This window comes from Rhyacophila brunnea, unplaced genomic scaffold (assembly GCF_057557595.1).
Source record: "Rhyacophila brunnea isolate RB1 unplaced genomic scaffold, BYU_Rbru_1.0 scaffold_15, whole genome shotgun sequence".
Classification (NCBI taxonomy): Eukaryota; Metazoa; Arthropoda; class Insecta; order Trichoptera; family Rhyacophilidae; genus Rhyacophila; species Rhyacophila brunnea.
Window position 1 is genome coordinate 32791953 of NW_028232806.1, and position 21266 is coordinate 32813218.

Below are 21266 nucleotides of genomic sequence, written 5' to 3' on the forward strand. Positions count from 1 at the left end.
GAAATTTAATGATTTATTATATATTGTGTATTATAATATGATATTACATACCGGTATGCCATTTAAATATCGGTTGAGAAGCTCTAGCTCTAGAGTTCCAGCCTACGTAATATTTCAAATAAAAATCAAAACATTATTTTTAATTCAGCATTTGCGTGCGATTTCTTCGGCCGACAGTATTGCATTCAAAGTGATAATTCATTGTTTGCTTCTCCGATAATAATACCATGTCGGTCACTGAAGAAACTGTAGTTTCCGTTTCCGGAAACAACAATACAAAGGTAGCGGAAGTAAAATTTCACGACGCCTTTGATGCAGTCAATAGGTTTTTCAATTTCGCTGGTCTTTGCGATATCTACAAAGTTAAGTCTAACAGATCCAAAGGTTATCAGTTATTTCAAATGTAGGTACAAAATATTGCCAAAATCGACATGCACAAATACCGTTGTATCCTAAGCACAAAATATATATCATCATCAGCCTGAATCTATCCACTAATGGATGAAGGCCTCTTCAAGCTACTTCCACTTCTCTTGGTCCTGTGCATTACGTTGCCACGTACTTCCGCAGAACTTTATCATTTCATCGATCCAGTGGCCTCTAGGTCTACCTTGCGGACGTTTTGTACTTCTTGGATACCACTGGATGACTAGATTTGTCCAACGATTGTCACTTCTTCGAGCTATGTATCCAGCCCATCTCCATTTAAGGGTTTTAATAAACTCTATTACATCGCACACCCTTGTCTGCTTCCTTATCCACTCATTCTTTTTTTTGTCCTTTCGCGTTGTGCCCAGCATGCACCTCTCCATATCACATTGTGCTTCTCTAAGTTTCTGGATCTCTCTTTTACTTAGGGTCCATGTTTCACACGCATATGTGATCACGGGAAGCACACACTGGTTGAACACTTTACGCTTTAGGCTCAGTGGAAGGTCACTTTTGAAGACATTGTTCAGTGCACAATAAACAACATTTATTTTATTATATTATTTGAATAAAACTTACTAATTATTAATCTCTCTATTTCCCAAATAGCAATTAATAAAAATAATAACAAGATAAAAATAACTTTTTATATACCACGTTTTTAAATTTTCTGTTGAATCATATAAACTTGACAATTCTATGTATTAATAATTTAGGACAAATAAGGCATTTGTCAACAAATCATTTTTTTGCTATTTCGTAAAATTATTTTAAAATTTTTTCGTATTAAATTATTTTTTTAACAAATATAGAATACTGAAATGTCATTTCAATTTCCATAGTAACGCACGTAAATATTAATAATTTAATTGATAGGACCACCCTCTTGGCAACCAATAATAGTGGATTGGATTACGGATTTCTTCCGAAATAACTTTTCACACGAAACAGAATTAACTGAAAATGAATTCAATTCTGCGTAAAGATGGTTAAGAGTAATAAACAAATGCATTGGCATCGTGGTCTGATATATTCTATTTAAAATGTCTAGCTAGTCGGGAAGTTAGTTAAAAATCGATTGCAAGATTTTTACTGGATAAACAACCACCGGACAAACAAGAATACGAGCTAAGAAAATCGTGGTAATAATCTACAACAAAGTTTTGTAGAAAATATTTACACATATTGTGAATAAATAACATTATCCACATACTTATATTAATTTTTGTATAATAGCGATAGTGATATGAACTCATCGGCACTTATTTAATAATGTCTCGTACATTTTAAGGCGTGTTCAAAATAAATTTATTCGATTTAAGGCTGCGATTTTGTGGACTGTATGAAGGGGGGTTGGGGATTTGTATGTTGGTGAGGGACAGCGGAAGCAGGGGTGTATCCAAGCACTGACGTTTGATATTAAGCTGGTCCGGAATGCTGGCTCTTGGGGCGCTCTTCTGACTCCCGGGTCCTGCAATAAGAAATAAGACACAAGATTTCAGAATGTAACATTATATATACTGAATATACATAATTTGAAAACATCTCATGCATATTACACACTATAGAAAAATCGTTTTTGTAGAAAAAAATTCGATGCCCGATGGGACTTGAACCTGTATCTGCTGGATTCGCGCCAGTATGTTTTACCAATAAAATTTCTTTGAATAAAAAAAAATAGTTTATTAAAATTATTATCAAGTATAATTACGTTATAAAAATTAAATAATGGAGTAATCCGTGACGTCAGTTAGTAATTAAGGGATTAATTATTGATACCTACTTTAATTTAATATACCAAAACCGATAGCCAACCTTATAACGAAATTCGATAAGCATTCCATGTAACGACTTCTAGTTAAAATCGTCGTAATTATCTAATGTGTCCGTAGTTTAATAGTAAAACATACCCGCGCAAATCCAGCAGATACAGGTTCAAGTCCCATCGGGCGTCGTATTTTTTTCTAGAATGTTACATTCTGAATCGTGTGTCTTATTCGTTAAATAAAAAAAATGGTTTATCAAAAAAAAACATATTTTACAGAAAGACTTACGCAACGTCTAAATTTAAAACCACTCTCTTGCATAATTGACAAAAAAAAATTCTGCACACTAAAATATACATTGTCTGTTTCAGGATTTTCTACACATGTGGTATTGCAAATCTAGCCCCACTTATGGTGGGCGAGTTTACATTTCTGGTAGTTTCATTCCTGGTCGATGAGGATAGGTTCCTGGAGACGGCAGACATGTTACCGTGTTTCATTTTAAGCGTCTTTGGATGCGCTAAGACTATCAACTTAATTTTCAAGAGAAAAGAAGTGAAGTCACTGGTAGCAGATCTGGAAAGCCATTGGCCTAAATCTGATGACAAAAAAGTAAAGAAAATTATACACGAAAGCATGTCGGCTACAAAGAACTTCTGCGTTCTTTATATGAACTTGACCAGTGCAGTGTCGTGCACATATCCCCTTTTACCACTGGCGGTAATCTTGTACAACTGTGTGATGGGTTCTATTTTTAACGGTGGTAATAAATGGGATGACAATTTATCGATGCCTTACGTTATTTGGTACCCTTTTGAATGGACATCCGTGGCAATTTATATTCCGACTTATATATCGCAAGTCTTTGCAGGTTATTATATTTTTTATAATAATGAAATTGCTACTATTTATTTTATTTTATTTTATTATTGAATTTGTTTATTTTACACATTATAGCAGAGTTCAATCAAACTGAAATTGTTGTAGAAGTATAACATAATATTACATTGTCCGATTCTAATAAGATCATAATATGGGCCTCCATAGAGCGAATATTACATTAACCTTTTTTATGCCTCACGATATTACCTACTATGGAACTATCTGACAGGCGGCAGATTTTTAACGACACGCGTTGAATGCAGAGCAAAGCTCTTACTAAAATTGCAGCAATATCGATAATAATTTGTGGCTTAGTATTTCATAATTATTCAAACAGATGTCACTATATGTTTATTTTTTTAGATTATGCAAATCAATCGATATTGGCTAATAATTTGAGTTTAAAGTCGGACAAGATAACTCGCATAATTTGTATGTAGGTACGGCCTGTCAATCACGGCATCACAAGAACCGGCTAACAGATTTTTGTTTTAACGAGAAATTGATGTTTGCCACTTACTCAACCTATAAGATCCATACTCTGGGTCCAAACACAAAATAACATTTGAATTTTTCGCTAGACCCGGGATTCAAACCCCGGACCCACGGCATTATAAGTAGATAAATTACCCATTTAGTCATGATGGGTATGATACATTACTAATTCTACTTATACTTATTGCACAACGGCGTAAATTCAGTAGATGCGGGTTCGAGACCCGTTAGGTGTCGTATTTTTTTGTCAATGATTTTTTTCTGGTGGGTTTACATCGAAAGTATTTTCAAAATATGTATAGTCAATATTTGTGATTGACAACAATGATTTTAAAATATTGGCAGGTGCAAGTACGTTATTACTAAAATTTGGAGAGATCCTGATGGCAAGTAAGAATTATAGGCATATTGATTCAAACAACTAGAGCCGATTGTCAAACCCTTCGAATGTACATAGTATTAGCTAATTTAATCGTAACTAGATCGGGCGCACGTGGCTCAATTAGTAAATTTAATATTAAAACTTCTTCCAGGTCTTTTTGTAACAAGTTGCGTCTGTTGTGCTGACTGCTTTGTTTGCGTTCTCATCGCCCAGCTGTGCATGCACTACCAACTTCTCTACATGGAAATCGGGAACCTAAACAATAATCATGATGGTCAAGAAAGAACCAATAGCCATAATGCAGACTTGAAGAAAATTGTGGAATACCATAACCTCATATATGAGTAAGACAATATTTTATATAAGTGCATCATTTTTTGACCATGACCGATCATAAGAAGGTTATATCGACGCCCCAAAAGCAAAAAGGCACTAACTGTGTAAAAATAGAGTTTTTATAAAAACGCATTTAAAGTTTTTTTGAGTGAAAAAAAATCGTGTTGAGGTTATTTCTTAATATTTTGAATTTAAATTCAGAGCATAAGTGAGTTATTACTCAAATATTGAAATGTAATTTATGTTTATTTTTATTTTTCATATCTTGTTAAGATTCTCGTCACCTTTTTTTGCAACAAAATCTTTTTTTTCTTTGTACAAAGTCTTTACACGTTTTAAAATAATTACACATAGTACCTTTTTCTCATGTTATTTTTGTAACCACTGCACATAGACTGTCAAAGTCGTGTACATGTTACGTTTTTGTTATACGTTAATAATTGATGATTCATTTACAAACACACATGTGACCTTTATTTTCATTCGTAAATTGTGATTTGATGGATTTAGCTACACAGATTCCATTTTGCCTATAATGTAGAGAACAAAAAATACGAACACAACTACATAATTCAAAATCATCAAAATGTCACAAGTGCCCTTTTGCTTTAAGGGCGACGAATTATTATGGTCCACCATCGAGTGGAGATTTATATTAACAGATATATTAATATACATTACGCTGTCTCGAATATTAGTTTAACCTTTTATAGGGCAAATAAATTTTTAATATAGATTTTCAGATCTATACCATAATATTTTGAATTTCTTATGATAGACTTAAAGATATTTGATAATAAAACTAAAAAATATTTATTAATACGAGTATGCAATTCAGAAAAAACCAAAATTTAAATTTGTCAGTACTTTGAGCAATGGACATGTAAAAATATATGGTACAGTTCGGTTATGAGGAATACAGCGGAAAACACATTTCGAAAATACCCGATATACTGGATTATTTGTTAGTTTGGGTTAGGTTAGGTTAGGTTGGGTTAGGTTAAGTTAGGTTAGGTTTGGTTAGGTTAATCTAACAAATAATCCAGTATATCGGGTATTTTCAAAATGTGTTTTCCGCTGTATTCCTCATAACCGAACAGTAACGAATATATTTATGCCAAATAAAACCAATGGAAAATGTTGTAAAAATCATGTTTTTTCGGCAAATTTAAAAAATACTATTTACAATATCATATATCCATTTTTATGAAATGGTTCAAAACAAAAAATACATAATGGCTTTGATGTTTAACTATATAATATTATTAGGGAATCAATCAATTTAAAAAGAACATCCTGATTTATACCATAGATAATTCATGTTTTCTGAAACAATTAATATGAAATTATGGTCGATTAGGTACTGCTAGCTGTGAGACTACACGGGCAATGGACAATATTTTGACATACACACCAATTTCCAGTCTGTATTAATCAAAGAGTATTCTCGACAATGTTTTGAAATACTACGCGAAACATTACTATAGCCAGAATTAAAATTATAGACCATAATGTGAGTGGTTAATATATCAACCAAATTCGGTCTTTACTTTATTTAAGGTTAAACTCAATTTTTATTATATTTAACAGTGTATAAAACCTCCTGTTATTCGGCTACCTTCTACTATTAACTATAACAATGAAAGAACCTACGGGTGAAGAGTTTTTAATAAATTGAATTAAATGGTTGGTATATTAATTGATAAAAAACCTTTTATATGTATTACCGCATTTATATTATCTGTAACGCATAATTTTATTGTCCCTATTACACGTATGGAAATGTGTAAGGGAGAACGAGGCAGGAAGAAAAAGTTTTAAACATTACACATTATTCACGTATAAACGCAGGATCATATTATTTTATTGACGGAAAATTGGCACGAGGAAGAAAACAAATGACACTCTCACAATAGTTTGACAGGTACGTTTAGTGCGGCTATAGAATATCGAGTGATTCTAGTATCTATAAAATAGTGTGATATCCAAGATATTTCAGGGTAATTATAATAGGTATAGGGTACTGTAACCTAATGTACCCTTATAGCATCTGTTTACATGTGTGTGGATTTACTTGCAGAAATGGTGTGTATTTTAAATTATTTCGTTAATGACTGTTTACACTAATTAAAAGTGCTGACTATCTCGCCAATCTTATTCTTCAAAAGAGTTTGCGAGACGCGATGTTGTCATTTTATAGCACTATTTGACAGGTCATGAAAATCAGTTAACCTCAAAATGAGTCAACATGGTGTAGTTCGTTTTTTACCAGCAGGTTCGCTAGTATTCTTATACTGCGCAAGCGCAAATATAGAATGAATCTCAAGCGTCGCGTGAAAATTCAGAAGCTTCCGAACTTTTTTGATTCATGCATGCAATCTTGCAACTTGCATGATAATACATGTTAAAAGTGCATTTTCTTGTTATATCCGCAATAATACGTACTGTCAGCAAAGTGTAAACGGGGTATTAAGCAAGATAAACAATTAATCAAAAAATAGAAAGATTATCGGTGAAAAGGAAGCGTCGCCGCTTGACAGATGATCGAGTGGTGGTAATGGTGTGCTCGGTGAAGTCAGGAGACAATAAAGATTCCGCAAGGCTGATGCAGCAGCTCAGATACAATTAATAAATGAGTTTGAAACACCAGAACAAAGACAGTAAGACAGAGCATACACGTAAACGTATGAGAGAGTTGAAGACGCGTGAGAATCTTGACAGCTGGTACTGCTACCTACTAATAGTTGCTAGTATATATTATTATATATCTGTGAATATAATACCAGGCCACCATGTAACTGATGAGTTACTTCATAAGTATGATGAAAATAGATAGTTTAAGAAGATTTCAATATTATGTTTTTGCCAAGTTGACACACATTGTCAATGGCGATGCTGAAGATTATAAAAATGAAAAAGTTTTACTGCTATCGCGTGTGTTACGTACTTTCATTTTTTTTTCATTTCAGGTGGAGTCATAGAATTGAGAATGTATTTTCAATGACGTTGCTTGTGAACTTTGCTTCGAGCTCATTACTAATCTGCATGGAGATATTTTGTATAACAGTAAGTCTCATGTTACCTAATATGTGTTCATAACAGTAAGTCTCATGTTACCTAATATGTGTTCATAACAGTAAGTCTCATGTTACCTAATATGTATTCATATCATTTTAATATTTTGATTTTGGATCATTCTTCTTTTTTTTATTTTGATATCCATGTTCGACCCTAATAAGATCATGTGGGCCTCCACAGAGTGGAAGTTTGTATAAAGAAAAAATGTTTTTACGAGAAATGGATGTTAGCCACTTGCTTAATCTATTAGATCCAAACTCTGACTCCAAGCACAAATTGAAAAATATTATGTGTTTTTTCCAGACCCAGAATTCGAACCTGGGTCCCACGACTTTATAAGCCGACGCGTAAGCTGCTCGGCTATCGTGGGCATGGATGTGTATATATTTTAGATAGGTATCTCTAATTATTAAATATCGTCTCAATAAATATTGAGGAAATAATTTAATAATAATTTTTGGTCCGTTTCAAACACGGTGGCCGCGCGGCTTAAGCGTTGGACTATAACGTCGTGGGTTTCAGGTTCGAATCCTGGTTCTGGCAAGTACACATATTGTTTTTCAATTTGTGAGTCGGGGTATGGACCTTATGGGTTGAGCAAGTGGCTGACATCCATTTCTCGTAAAAAACAATATCTGTCAATACAAATATCTACTCTGTGGAGGCTTATAATATGATCCTATTAGGATCGGGCATGGTCGAAAGAAAGAAAAGAAGAAACACGTCGTGTTCTCTACTGGCATCTCCACTCACCATTCCACTGCAGCTATTTAACCAAATTGTATATTATAGCAAGTGCGTTCATTATTCTATACTAACTGTACCCCACTTCACCACTCTGCAGCTGCTATTTGACCACTTTAGTTAGTTTAACTTATTTACTAACTGCATAACATTTTAAGACGTGCAAAAAAATTGACTTACTTGATAAAAAAAATAATGTGTTCTATTAGACGTTCAAGTTTACATAATCGATGTTGGTTTTAATGGTTTTCAAGAAAATAATACAAGATAAAAAGAACTTTTTACATACAACATTTTTTTAATTTTCTGTTCAATTATTATGCTGGATATCCTCAAACTTGTACTTGATATGAAGTAAATAAAAAACAAACAAACAAACAAATATAGAATAATGAAATGTCATTTTGATTTCCATAGTAACGTACGTATATATTATTAATAATTTAATTACTAGGACCACCCACTTAGCAACCAATAATAGTAGATTGGATTACGGATTTCTTCCAAAATAACTTTTCATACAAAACAGAATTAACTGAAAATAAATTCAATTCTATTTAAAGATGGCTAAAAGTATTAAAAGAATGCATTGGCATTGTGCTCTGATATATTCTAAAAGTTTCAAATGTCTATCTAGTCGGGAAGTTAGTTAAAAATCGATTTCAAGATTTGTACTGGATAAACAACTGGACAAAATAAGAATACGACCTAATAAAAACTTTGTAAAAAATAGATAAAGGGCGCTATAGCTGTTAAGAATCGTTTTTCATACTTCCCGGGTCTTTTAGGATGGATCTATTATAGCTTTATCGGACTGATTTTCTCTTATGTATGCTTTCATATTATATTTTAAAGTTTATAAGAGATCTTTATTTAGCTACACATTTTCCAACTTATATGTGGGGTAAATTGAAACTCTGCCATTCGTAGTAATTTTGACTAGTATTTCTTTAATTTAGAAATCGGGAGCATTCATTGATTGTTCTCCCAAGGTACATAACTACCTGCCAGTAGTATTGCTAATTGGGACGGCATTAACTATGTTCAATCAAATTATTTCGGATATTGATATATTCCACTTACGAGGGTACCTTATATGGACGCTATTTTACAACGTTTTTATTAGCTCGTATTCTTATTTGTCCTGTGGTTGTTTGTCCAGTACAGGCGCTAAAGATGTTGGGCTTTGTCTTGCGTACTTCCCGGGTCTTTTCGGATGTTACGGTACTAAAAATTCTCTATAACTCCTTAGTTAGAAGCAGACTTGAGAGTGGGTCTGTCGTTTGGGCCTCGCATCAGTTGAAGTACGGCCTTATGGTGGAGAGAGTCCAAAAGAAATTTTTAAGACTCCTTTATTTTCGGCTGTATGGATATTATCCGTGGCTCTATCCGACTGATTTTCTCTTAGGGATGCTTACATACTGTAGCTTAAAATTTAGAAGGGATCTTTATTTAGCTACATATTTTTTCAGACGTGGCGTAAATGTGAACTCTGCTATTCTTGGTGGTGTTGGCCTGTGTGTCTCTGATAATTACCTTAGGAATCGAGGGCATCCGTTGTTTGTTCTCCCACGGTGCAGAACTAACCTGCCATTAGTAATGCCAATTGGGAGGGCAATACCATGTTTAATGAAATCGCTTCGGATATTGATATATTCCACTTACGTGAGGGTGATTTTAGGTGGACGTTGTTTTTTAAATTCTTAAAATAGGGTCTGCTTAACTCATCCGGTGTACTTCATTGTACCTATATACTTAATATTTTTTGTATTTACACATTTATACTGTAGAATAACTTAATACTGATCTATCTCTTATGTTATGTACATAAAACTGTTTTAATAATATTTCTTTGTTTCTAAATGTCATGTTGTGAACGTCTTAAACTTATAATTTGTAATGTCCACAATATGTAAAAATAAATGAATTGAAATTGAAAAAAAAAACCTTGCAATCGATTTTGAACTAACTTACCGACTAGCTAGACATTTGAAACTTTAAGAATATATCAGAACACGATGCCGATGCATTCTTTTAATACGTTTAGCCATCTTTAAGCAGAATTGAATTAATTTCAGTTAATTCTGTTTTGTATGGAAAGTTATTTCAGAAAAATCCGTAAAAAGTAAAAGACTATTATTGGTTGCTAAAGGGGTGGTCCTAGTAACTAAATTATTAATATATACGTGCGTTACTATGGAAATCAAAATGACATTTCAGTATTCTATATTTGTTTGTTTACTTGTTTTTTATTTACTTCATATCAAGTACAAGTTTGAGCATATTGAGCATAATAATTCAACAGAAAATTTAAAAACGTTGTATATGAAAAGTTATTTTTATCTTGTAATTATTTAATATAAGTACAATCGGTGTGCTTCCATGTACTTTTATAACTATTATTATTACACATAAAGGTATCGTATGCCCAGTTTTTCTTGAAATTGAGTTAGGTAACATATACAAAACGTTCATTTGACTCGTATCTTAATGATGTAAAAATATTGTACATCCAAATAGGATATTTGAGGAGAAATATTGTACCATTTAAATACATTATATGTATATTTCTCGGTAACATATAAATTGTACTTAAAATATTTCACCGCGGCACAGTTCGTCCTGAGCTTTCTTATCAGAAAGAGATAATCGTATGGCGTATAATACTATACCGTCTCCAATTTTATTAAATTCAATATGAACATTAATTCAATTTTCATAGCTGATTTTGTGAAAATTCATGAATTCAAGAATGGAAACCTAACCTAACCTAACTTTATCTAACAAATAATCCGGTATATCGGTTATTTTCAAAATTTATTTGCTGCTAGCTTCTTGTAAAGTGTAAACCACCAAGAACAGTGTTTTTTTTAATAATGATTTTTATGTCAGTAGGTACGATATAACTTTTATGTCGGTACTATGCGACCCAAAGGTTGGATGGTCTTTAATATACGGCCATATATTTCCGATACAAAATTTCACGGTGAAGTGTGATACGGCGAACTGCATACGAGTTTCCGGACATGATATTTTCCATTCATCCCAAATCTTAATATTCGATTTTATCAAAACATACAAAACTGAACTTCTTAAGAATATCTTCACACTAAAACTTCGATTTATAGTTTCTCATGTTCAATAAAATCAGCGCTCGAAATGGAAAATTTTACGAACCGGAGCGCTCGATAATTTTACGAAAATATTAACATAGGTAGTTATCTAATTTTATGTGTATTTTCCAAAAAAAGTGTGTTAGATTTTTTGTTACCTGTCTAGCTCAGACGGTCAAATTATTTTTTCACGAGACGGAGCGATAATTTTGGGAATTTTATGAACCGTAACGGCGCTCTGGTGCGCTCCGGTCCATTTCGAGCCCTGCTTAATATATTATTATATGTAACATAAATAAATTTTAGTCCTGCGTAGATAGGTATATCGTGCCACACGATTTCCCTATGTCGTACGACGGAAGGGTCAACAGGCAAGCGGGGGGCTGAACGCTGTGTTCGGTGGTTCATGTATGCACTCTCGTTTAAAGATATCATGTTTGGCCTCTACTGGTTGGCTTATGCAGTTTACCCTGATTCTTACGACTATACGTATTATGTATCTATTATACTTATTAATGTAACTACCACACATATACTTTATTATAATTATTATTATTATATATGTAACAATAAGTAAATAAAATTAAATTTTATTTGTGTATTTCAGATTGCTCCAATGACTCTCGCTTTCAAATATGCACTGTTCTTAGGATCGTCAGTAATACAAATTTTGCTGATATGTGCCTATGGAGACAAGCTAATCGAAGAGGTATTATTTTTATGACGTTCGTTTATTTTGTATTTATCACTGCAAGTATGTAGCTTTTTTGTATTTTTAATTCGTATTTATTGTATTATTACCATTAGCCTAGTTTTATAATTGTTTTTAACTATGTACGTTAATTTGATTATTATATTATTTTTGTGCCTTTATAATATTATTATGTTACACTACTGTATAATATTATGAACACAGGCTTTATAAAATATATAATTATTTATGATCATTTCTAAATTCTGTTGCTTTTTATTTTTCTATAATACCTTATATTACTTATGGGTCATACAGGGTAAGTTTAGCTAGTATGGTAATAAAAAATTGGATGCTATTGACTGAACATAAAATTTGACCAAAAACACATAAAGATGGCTATTATATTATATGATTATCTCACATTTGAAGTGAACAATCAACTATGTTTTTAATAAAAACAGTAATTTAATTTTGAAATTACACTGGTTGGGTTAATTGTGGTGGCCGTCATCGCTTATTTCCCCACCTACTTCATATCCTTATTTGTTATTGTCATAAGTCAAGGCAACCTGGCATATATTAGTCATGAGACGACCTTGATTGTGAATAATATTTAGTTAGCTCAAGACAACGGGTGCGTGTTGGCCTGTCACCGCTAAACCACCGTCCATTGATTAAATCAATTATACAGACTGATTCAAGTGTTAACTCGAGTGACATCAAGAAAGCGGTCGAGTGTGGGCTTGTTGTAGCTTACCCGTCGTTAACCACAGAGTGGTTCAAAACGCATATGTTTGACCTTCGGTGCGCTTAATCTGATACGGTTTGAGCGAACGTCGCGTCTATCATCCATCCTAAATGTTTCATTATCATTCATCTAAAAACCAAAAGTGAAACCGTGAGTGACATTGCAAACCGTCCATTGACTAGTGCATGAGTGCGTGAACACCAAACCGGCTCCACCGTGCGCCAGCCCTCTCAAGATAAAATGTCAGTATCTGGCATACTGTGAAACCCCTTCCTTAGATCCGTAATCCACCACCATCACCTTCAAATTACAGTCCACTGCTAAAAGCGCCACCACACACATATAAAAATTCGTTTAATGCAAACAATTTAGTCACCCTAGTTTCTAGCTTCCCATTATTCTTTTTTATAGTTTCTCTTGACTAAATGGAATGAATGGCAAAATGTAGCACATTAAATTGGCCATTGTATCAAAGCCTTTGCAAACGTATGAATATGATATTATGATTCATTATAATAATCGCCCACAGTGGCTGGGCGGCTTACGCGTCGGCTGATGGTGTCGTGGGTCCCAGGTTCGAATCCTGGTTCTGGCAAATACAAATTGTTTTTTTTAATTTTTATTTGTTATTGATATAATATATTAATATATTGGAGAGGATAATTTAATGTACTGTTTGATTATTATGTCACTTTTTGATTTTTTTTTTTGATAAATGCCTGTTGTGTTAAAGATGATTTAGTTGAAAATACCCCTTTGAGGCGGACGAAACCGGTCCAAATATAGTTTAATAACAGTGGAACAATTACTATTAAATTAATAAATCTTATTAGGATCAGACATGGTAAAAAAGTGTTTAAACTCATTTGACAACGTTGCCATATAAATTTTATACGTTTTGATTCAATCTGAAAAATATTCTTTTCAATGTTGGACGTATGAGGTGCAAAATATAATTGTCCATGTTGGATGTAAAATATTTAGTACCTACTCTATAAAACCTCGACTATACTCACTAGAGATATCTCATTGTGTTCATGGCTTGTTCGATGTCCACCCCTCATTGTTTTGAGTTATACCAATATTGTTTAGTTAGAAGCATCAACAAATGGACACGTATATTAATTACCAATTATTTTACCTAGCGATACGACCTTATGTGGTTATTGGAATTCTCCTGCCTCCATTCAGGACTGTCCAAAGTTATTTTTGTTATGAAACGGCGAGATAATTTTTATATAAACACCTTTTATATTTAAACTGATTTTATTAGAAGCTAATTAATATAACATATTTATAGTAGATTATACTTCTAACCAGTCTTTCTCAAAATGGGCAATAACGCCCTCTTGTGGCCGCTGGAGGCTTTCAGGGGGGCAGTCGAAGGATCAAAGAAAATTAGGGGGGTCGCCCCCCAGGCAGGTAAATTCTATCTATAAAAATCCGACGGAATCTGGACACGACACGATTTACTACTCCAATGCTTGAAGTCCCGTATAGACGGTTAAATTACTATCACTTACGAATATAATAATGTGGATGCAGCTTTATGTTGCATGTACGTAGTCCGTGGTTAAGTTAACTCAGGGCTTTTTTTTAAAAAAAAAAAGGTGCCGGAACTCACTTCATGTCAAGCTTTTTACTAAATAAAATTATATTCAAATGTCACTTAAATGAAATTTAAAGGAGCTATGCCACGAAGCGAACAAAAAAAGGTTGATTTTTACGATAATTTTTTATTTTAGTCAAAACAAAGCTACAGAAACAATAAAATACATACATTATATTTGAAATATATTGTACAAATAAGACTAAATAAGACTAACTTTAAAATATAATTGTAAATACATATGTAATGTATTTATTTATGAACTTGAATAAAAGTTTAGAGTGATTTCCAAAGTTTTTTCCAATTCTCGTCTGATACATCATCTCGATTCCTTTTCTTAGTGTTAGAGTCTAAGGCCGAATGTCTTCCTTTAAGTAACCACCTATCAACATATTTTGAAGGATCGAAAAGTGTCAAGGGTGGTCCCACGAGTTTGATGAACAAGAGTGCCGAAACTGTTTTAGTGTTTAACGAAGCTCTTGTTGGGGTAATAATAAGATTCATTTGCGAAAACCCCCGTTCACATTCACTTGAAGAAATGGGAATAGAATTCAGAGCATATACCAAACGCAAGAGTTTTTCAGAATATGTCTTTTCGAGAATGTATTCGCGAAATCCACGAATCATTTCTCGTTCATCTAGTTGTAGCCTGATCGAAATGTTTCTAATTTCCATCTCTCCAAATGTCAACCGATTATCAATGTCTTCAGGCCAATATTTTTGGTCAAGTACGCGAGCCCAAAGTGCAAACTCAACATCTTTATTATCTAGCAGCCTTTTTTCAATTGACGTTTTCAACGTGGAATAAAATATTTTCGGATCAATAGGAGGATCATTTTTAGAAACTTTTTCGTGAAGTAAAACTCCACGAAAATGCAGATTGCTTATAGCAGCTGCAGCACATTTATAATAGGGTCCAAAATTCTGTTTTCTTTCTTCAAAAACTTGAACGAGTTCATTTATTTTTCGATTTGCAATGTAAAGGTTCACATTGCGATTTTGTAGGTCCAAACTAAGTTCCGACAATTCTTGGAGAGCGTCGCACATCAATGCTAGATCCAATAAAAATGCTGTTGATGTTATTTTGTTCTTTAAGCCACTGTAAGTACACTTGTCATTTTTATCTCTTGTAGGGTCATTCATCGCTTCTTCAAAATGACGCACAAGGGATTCATAATTATTCCACACAGCCGAAACTGAACGAAAACTAGATGCCACCCATCGGGTACTTAAAACTCTTCCGATTTTCAGTACCTCAACGCCTAGTGATTCTGCACATAAATGCAACTCTCTATTATTTTTCGGCGACGCGTGGTATAAAACATAAAGTTTATCAATAAATGATTTGAATCTATTGATCCCTGAAATTTTTTTTACAACATCACTTACTGATAATTCTAATCTGTGATTAGTACAATGCCAAACTATAATTGAAGGAAACTTGGGGTTGCACTAAATAATATATAAAATAGTTGCACAACACGTAATCGTAACACAAACTGACTAAACAAACGTAAATAACAATATACGCAGATGCTGCCATGCGATAAACGTCAAACTGTCAAAATCATAATACGCAGCATACGTATGAAGCTAGTTACATACGCATGTTTGCTATTTAAACTATACGGTTACTTCACTAACACTAACACGCCAACATTCAAAATGGCTTCCACCTGTACCTTATTTTATCATTTTAACGAATTATTATTGTAATTACTTAAGCGCAAATATTTTTTCGTTTAATTGATTTTGAAATAAAACCGTGAAAAAAGGTGCCGGAACGCCGTTCCACCGCGTTAAATGGAAAAAAAAGCCCTGAGTTAACTAAATAAAATCGTCTGTATCATTAGTGCTGTAGCAACGTTGTAACTAAAAAGAGAAATCGGCTGCAAGTTACTTAACGCGGCGATTATCGGCTGTTTTAAGCGAATTCGAGCCTGATAGTAACAAACTCGTCGAAATGCATCAGTTCATCCTTCACATAAGTTAAGTTTTAAATTCAAAGCCTTCTTTTAATGTTAATAAAAATACTTCTGAATATTATGATAAAGTATGGGTTTTATTTCCTCTCGTTGAAACATTCTTTGATCTCAGAAATATGATATGGGTCACACCCTATCTATCCTATCCATATTTATATAATGCATGCAACAGATGGTAATGTAAGAAGGTAAGTTATAAAATATGGGGGGCACTAGATTTTTTTTAAATCTCGAAGTGGACGGTGGTGGAAATAAGTTTGAGAACCTGTACTTTAGACAATAAATTGTTACAGTCTGATTTGATACAGTGGTTGCAATCGATGCATCTTTCTCTAATGTTGAATATAGACTGAAGTAAAAAGCTATTTTAATTCTAGATAAAAACAAATATTATTCATGGCGTCACGAGTTTAATAAGGAAAGTGGATAAATATAAAACAATATCCATTAGTTGGTTCCAGAAGTTTGAAAAAATGAGAGATAAAGATGCATTGCATTTCGAACGTTTAATATTGATTGAACGATAATGCGATAAATCAAATCTTTATCAAACGCATTTACAGACATGCTGCTTATTAATGTTTGATAAGGATAGGCTCAAATTGCGGGGCTATAATACTTCTCTCTTGTCGTGAACGCCCACTACAACATTAATGATGTCTGATTCTAATTGGTTATATTTTTATTCATATATTCTTAAGAGACTCGATTTTTTTGTATTATAATTTAAATAATCCACCTAAAAGTTACACGAAATCATTTCACTCTTTACACATTTTGAGAAACAATTTCAATGAAATAGTTTTTACAAAAGTTACAATTCATACGTTATGACTTGCGGTTTAATAATAACACAAAAAAAAAACTAATAAAAACAATAATTTTCAATCTAAATTCGGAACATTTAAATATTTATGGCAATGAAATAGTTATATAGAGTTTTGACGCAAAACTTTGGGTACAGTTTTTATTGTATATAGGCCTAAGTAAAAGCTCATTGTTACATATCCGTCTTCGCCTCGACTATGTATTTATAAAGTTTTGTGGGTTCCTTTGTTCAGTCATTACAAACTGTTGATTTAATGTTAGTATTGAATGCTTAGTTTTATAAAATTTACCTTCTCAGTCTCTTTCCTTGATTTACAAAGAGAAATTATTCTATTTACATTAATAAAATATAATTAATTACCTACTAAATTGACCAAATATTAAGTCGTGTTTATTTTTTTAGAGTGAAAAAGTAGGTGATGCCGCCTATAACATCAACTGGACAGATACTGACGATGCATCTCTACGCCACGGGGTTCTCATGCTGATGACCAGAGCAAGGAAACCGGCTGTCATCTCTTTAAAGGGATTCACACAACCTTCTTTCGCCACCTTCTCATCGGTAATAATTTTTGTCTATTTATTTCTATCAGTTTAAACAAATAATTTAAATCATCATCATCAACCTAAATCTATACACTGCTGGATGAAAGCCTTTCCAAGCTGATTTCACTTCTCTTGGTCCTGTGTTTTGCGTTGCCACGTACTTCTGCAGAACTTTATCATTGCATCAATTCAGCGGCCTCTAGGTCTACCTTGTGAACGTTTTGTACCTCTTGGATACCACTGGATGACTAACTTTGTCCAACGATTGTCCCTTCTTCGAGTTATGTGTCCAACTCATTTCCATTTGAGATTTTATGCAAACTCTATTACATCGCAAACCCTTGTCTGTCTCCTTTTAATATGAAATAATTTAATTATTCAACAATAAACATTTGTCATTCTATAAATATTACTTACAAAGTAAACAAAATGTTAAATAACATACTGATTGGGTCTTATTGCATAGAATTTCAACGTTATCTACTCATAACTGTCTAATTACAACCATGTGCATAGATAGCATTTTATATCGCTTTCCGCGATAAAAATTGTTGCCATTTATAAATTTTTCTTTTCAATATTTTTCAAAAGTTAAAATGTATTTAAGTCACTATAATACTTTTAATAATTTAAGCATTACTACTTTACCAGTGTATTGATAAATTTGTACAAAGGCGAAACGCTAATAAAAAGTGGGTATTTTATAAATTATTTATTATATTTTATTATTGCCATCGCAACACGCTCTCCATTTTCAAGTCACTGTCAAAGTCAAAGTCAGAAAATTGTATGTCAATTAATAGAGCAAATGTTTGCAAATAAATATTAACTATTCTATGTTCAGTTGGAGTTTGCTTAGATAATAAAATTGGTATCTTACAATTATTTATTTTTAAAAAATTATTTGACAGCGGCGGTTAGTTTTGATTCAATATTTCACCACCCCCAACACCCGCGCCGCCACTATAATTATTATTCGTTCCTTTTTCTTAAGGGCGGACGTGCTCAGCGTGGGTCAAAATGGAGCTTTTTTCTATTTTCAAAGCATGATCCTGGACATTCCTTAAACGTGGTAGACAATCTATTTATATAACTTTGAAGCCTTTTTATCCTTTATATTTATTTTAAACATTTATTTGATGACTACATAAAGTATTTTTATTACATAAAATAGTATTCTTTTAATTCTCTTGCTCGAATGTTTTAGAATATAGTCATATTTCAGTACATAAATGTGCAGTGGTGTTAAAATTTTTTACATTTATTAACTTTTAAACGCATTTATAAAACCATTAGTATAATTTATGTTGACATTATTATAGTGAAATATTACACTGTGTACCTACATGTACCTAACCGAATTTTTTTTTTTTAAATTTTTTGAATTTCCATTTTCCAAACCATTTTTTGAATAATAAAATACCTAATTCTTGTCAAATTTGGGATCACAGAGATTATCAATATAATTTTTATCGTAAATATTTCACTATAATAATGTCGACATAAATTATACTGATGGTTTTATAAATGCGTTTGAAAATTAATAAATGTAAAAAATCTTAACACCATTGCACATTTATGTACTGAAATATGACTATATTCTAAAACATTAGAGCGAGAGGTTTAAAAGAATACTATTTTATGTAATAAAAATATTTTATGCAGTCATCAAATGTTTAAAATAAATATAAAAGATAATAAGGCTTCAAAATTATATAATTAGATTATCTACAACGTTTAAAGAATGTCCAGGATCATGCTTTGAAAATAGAACAAAAGCTCCATTTTGACCTACGCTGAGCATATTTACATAAAAATTTAAATGTTCCTGGACCAATTGGAATAAAAATAAGTATAAAATTAAATACCTAGTGTTTTAAATAAAAATATTGGACTTCACACGCTACATAATATTAAAGCTTTTTTGGAAAATCCATCAGATGCCTCAGATGGTCCAATTTTTTCTACTTCAGAAATAGTTTTATTTACTTACGAAATAATATCTGTAGAAGTGGAAAGAAGTTTTTTCATGTATAAAAAATTGCAAAGATTAAGTCGTCAAAGATTCACTTTCGAAAATTTGAAGCATTATTGTAATAAAGCGGTTTCTGTTTGTGAATAAATAATAAATTAAACTTGAAATATATATAATTTATTCTAATACTTACATAAATTTTTTGCACCTATTTTTGTTTTTTAGCACATATTTATGAAATTTTAATAACATATTTTCCAATAATATCTACATATTTTAGGTACCTATTATTAATTTTTTAGCACCTAAAAATCCTAAGCCTGGTCATAACTATCAAACTTATTTTAATGTAATTAAAGTTTGAAGTTATAAATTTAATTTTCTGGATACTTTCAGGAAAAGGTTTTTCTTCGATGTATTAGATTAAATTTACATTACGTCCGCTATGTTTCTTTTATAGAAAACTAAAGATCTTTCACTACGGATTTCACTATATAAATCTCCGTGAATCCTTCGAGTAAAAAACACGATCTCTTAATACATAGCTAATGTATTTTTTTATCTACCGTTTTCAGATTATGAGTGCTTCGTGGTCATACTTCACACTGATGCATAATGTTTACGAAGGAACAGGATATTAAAAACAAAAACATAATAATATATATTATTTATTGATATCTTCACACATCTGTTCACTATTACACCGACGTAATATAAAAGACCCCTCTTCAGAGATTAGGCCACAGAAGAAGCTTCATGCTGTCCTATAGTTAGCTGCACGTTATTATACAAAAACATATTTTGTTGGCTGTAAATGTCATTTGGTGCTATCAGTCACCCTAAAACTAAAATATTCATTTTTATTAGAACGATGGTAGTTGATAGTCATTATCGCATCAATGCATCAGCTGAAAAAGTTGGAATGATAATATAATATATTATTGTAATGTCTGTATTTACAAATTTCAATCTGAAACCTGCTTTATAATAATATTAAACAAATTGTTAAGTACTTTTGATAATTTCACATACATGACCACATGCCTGATTATTTATATTTTTTTTTTGACAAATACACAAAGAATTGCTTTGTGCATAAAACTTGTTAAAATGATTTAATAAGAAAAACTCTCGTCAGGTTTTTAATGTGAAAGGAATATTTTTAAAAAGTTAATACACTAGTATACGTTATAAAACTTGATTTGGATTTAAGTAGGTTTTGAAATTAATTTTTATAAATGGATATAAGATGTTTTTAAAGAAAATTTTGTATCATGCATACAATTACCTTTTTTCTATGGCCATAGTTGGTCGAAAAAATAAAACGGCCATTTTTGTGTCTGATATCATTGGTTGTATGGATGTCTCGTACAAATGTTTATAATGTTAGACTTGATTAGATTTCGAAACTAATTACGATTTTTAACATTCGGTATGTCTGTATTTAGAGCGGTTACAAAATAAAATGAAGGTTTGAATTAGATAACAGTTTGGTATCAAAATTTGAAAGAAAAATGGTCTTAGTTAGATTTTGAAAAAAGTTGCTCAAATTATTTAATCTGATGTCCTTATGAGCAATGTTACCTCTAAGGTGTGCGCGTGTACCAAAATATGTCCGCACACACGTTTTCATCCCCCGCACAGTCCTAACACAAA

General features: G+C 32.2%; 1 protein-coding gene across 1 annotated transcript; it reads left to right on the forward strand.

Moving 5' to 3' along the window:
* The first annotated feature begins 227 nt into the window (after positions 1-227).
* LOC147075249 (odorant receptor 67c-like) lies at positions 228-20251 on the forward strand. The gene is made up of 7 exons (XM_085942905.1): positions 228-403; positions 2567-3066; positions 4106-4298; positions 7260-7356; positions 11833-11934; positions 17493-17651; positions 20186-20251. The coding sequence occupies exons 1-7, from the start codon at positions 228-230 to the stop codon at positions 20249-20251; spliced, it is 1293 nt and encodes a 430-aa protein (XP_085799031.1).
* Positions 20252-21266: the final 1015 nt, after the last annotated feature.

Excerpts from the sequence above, each read along its gene's own strand:
- LOC147075249 (XM_085942905.1), top strand. The coding sequence starts at position 228 with ATGTCGGTCACTGAAGAAACTGTAGTTTCCGTTTCCGGAAACAACAAT. Across the intron at positions 404-2,566 it reads GGTTATCAGTTATTTCAAAT|GATTTTCTACACATGTGGTA; the intron begins GTAGGTACAAAA and ends TGTCTGTTTCAG. Across the intron at positions 4,299-7,259 it reads TACCATAACCTCATATATGA|GTGGAGTCATAGAATTGAGA; the intron begins GTAAGACAATAT and ends TTTTCATTTCAG.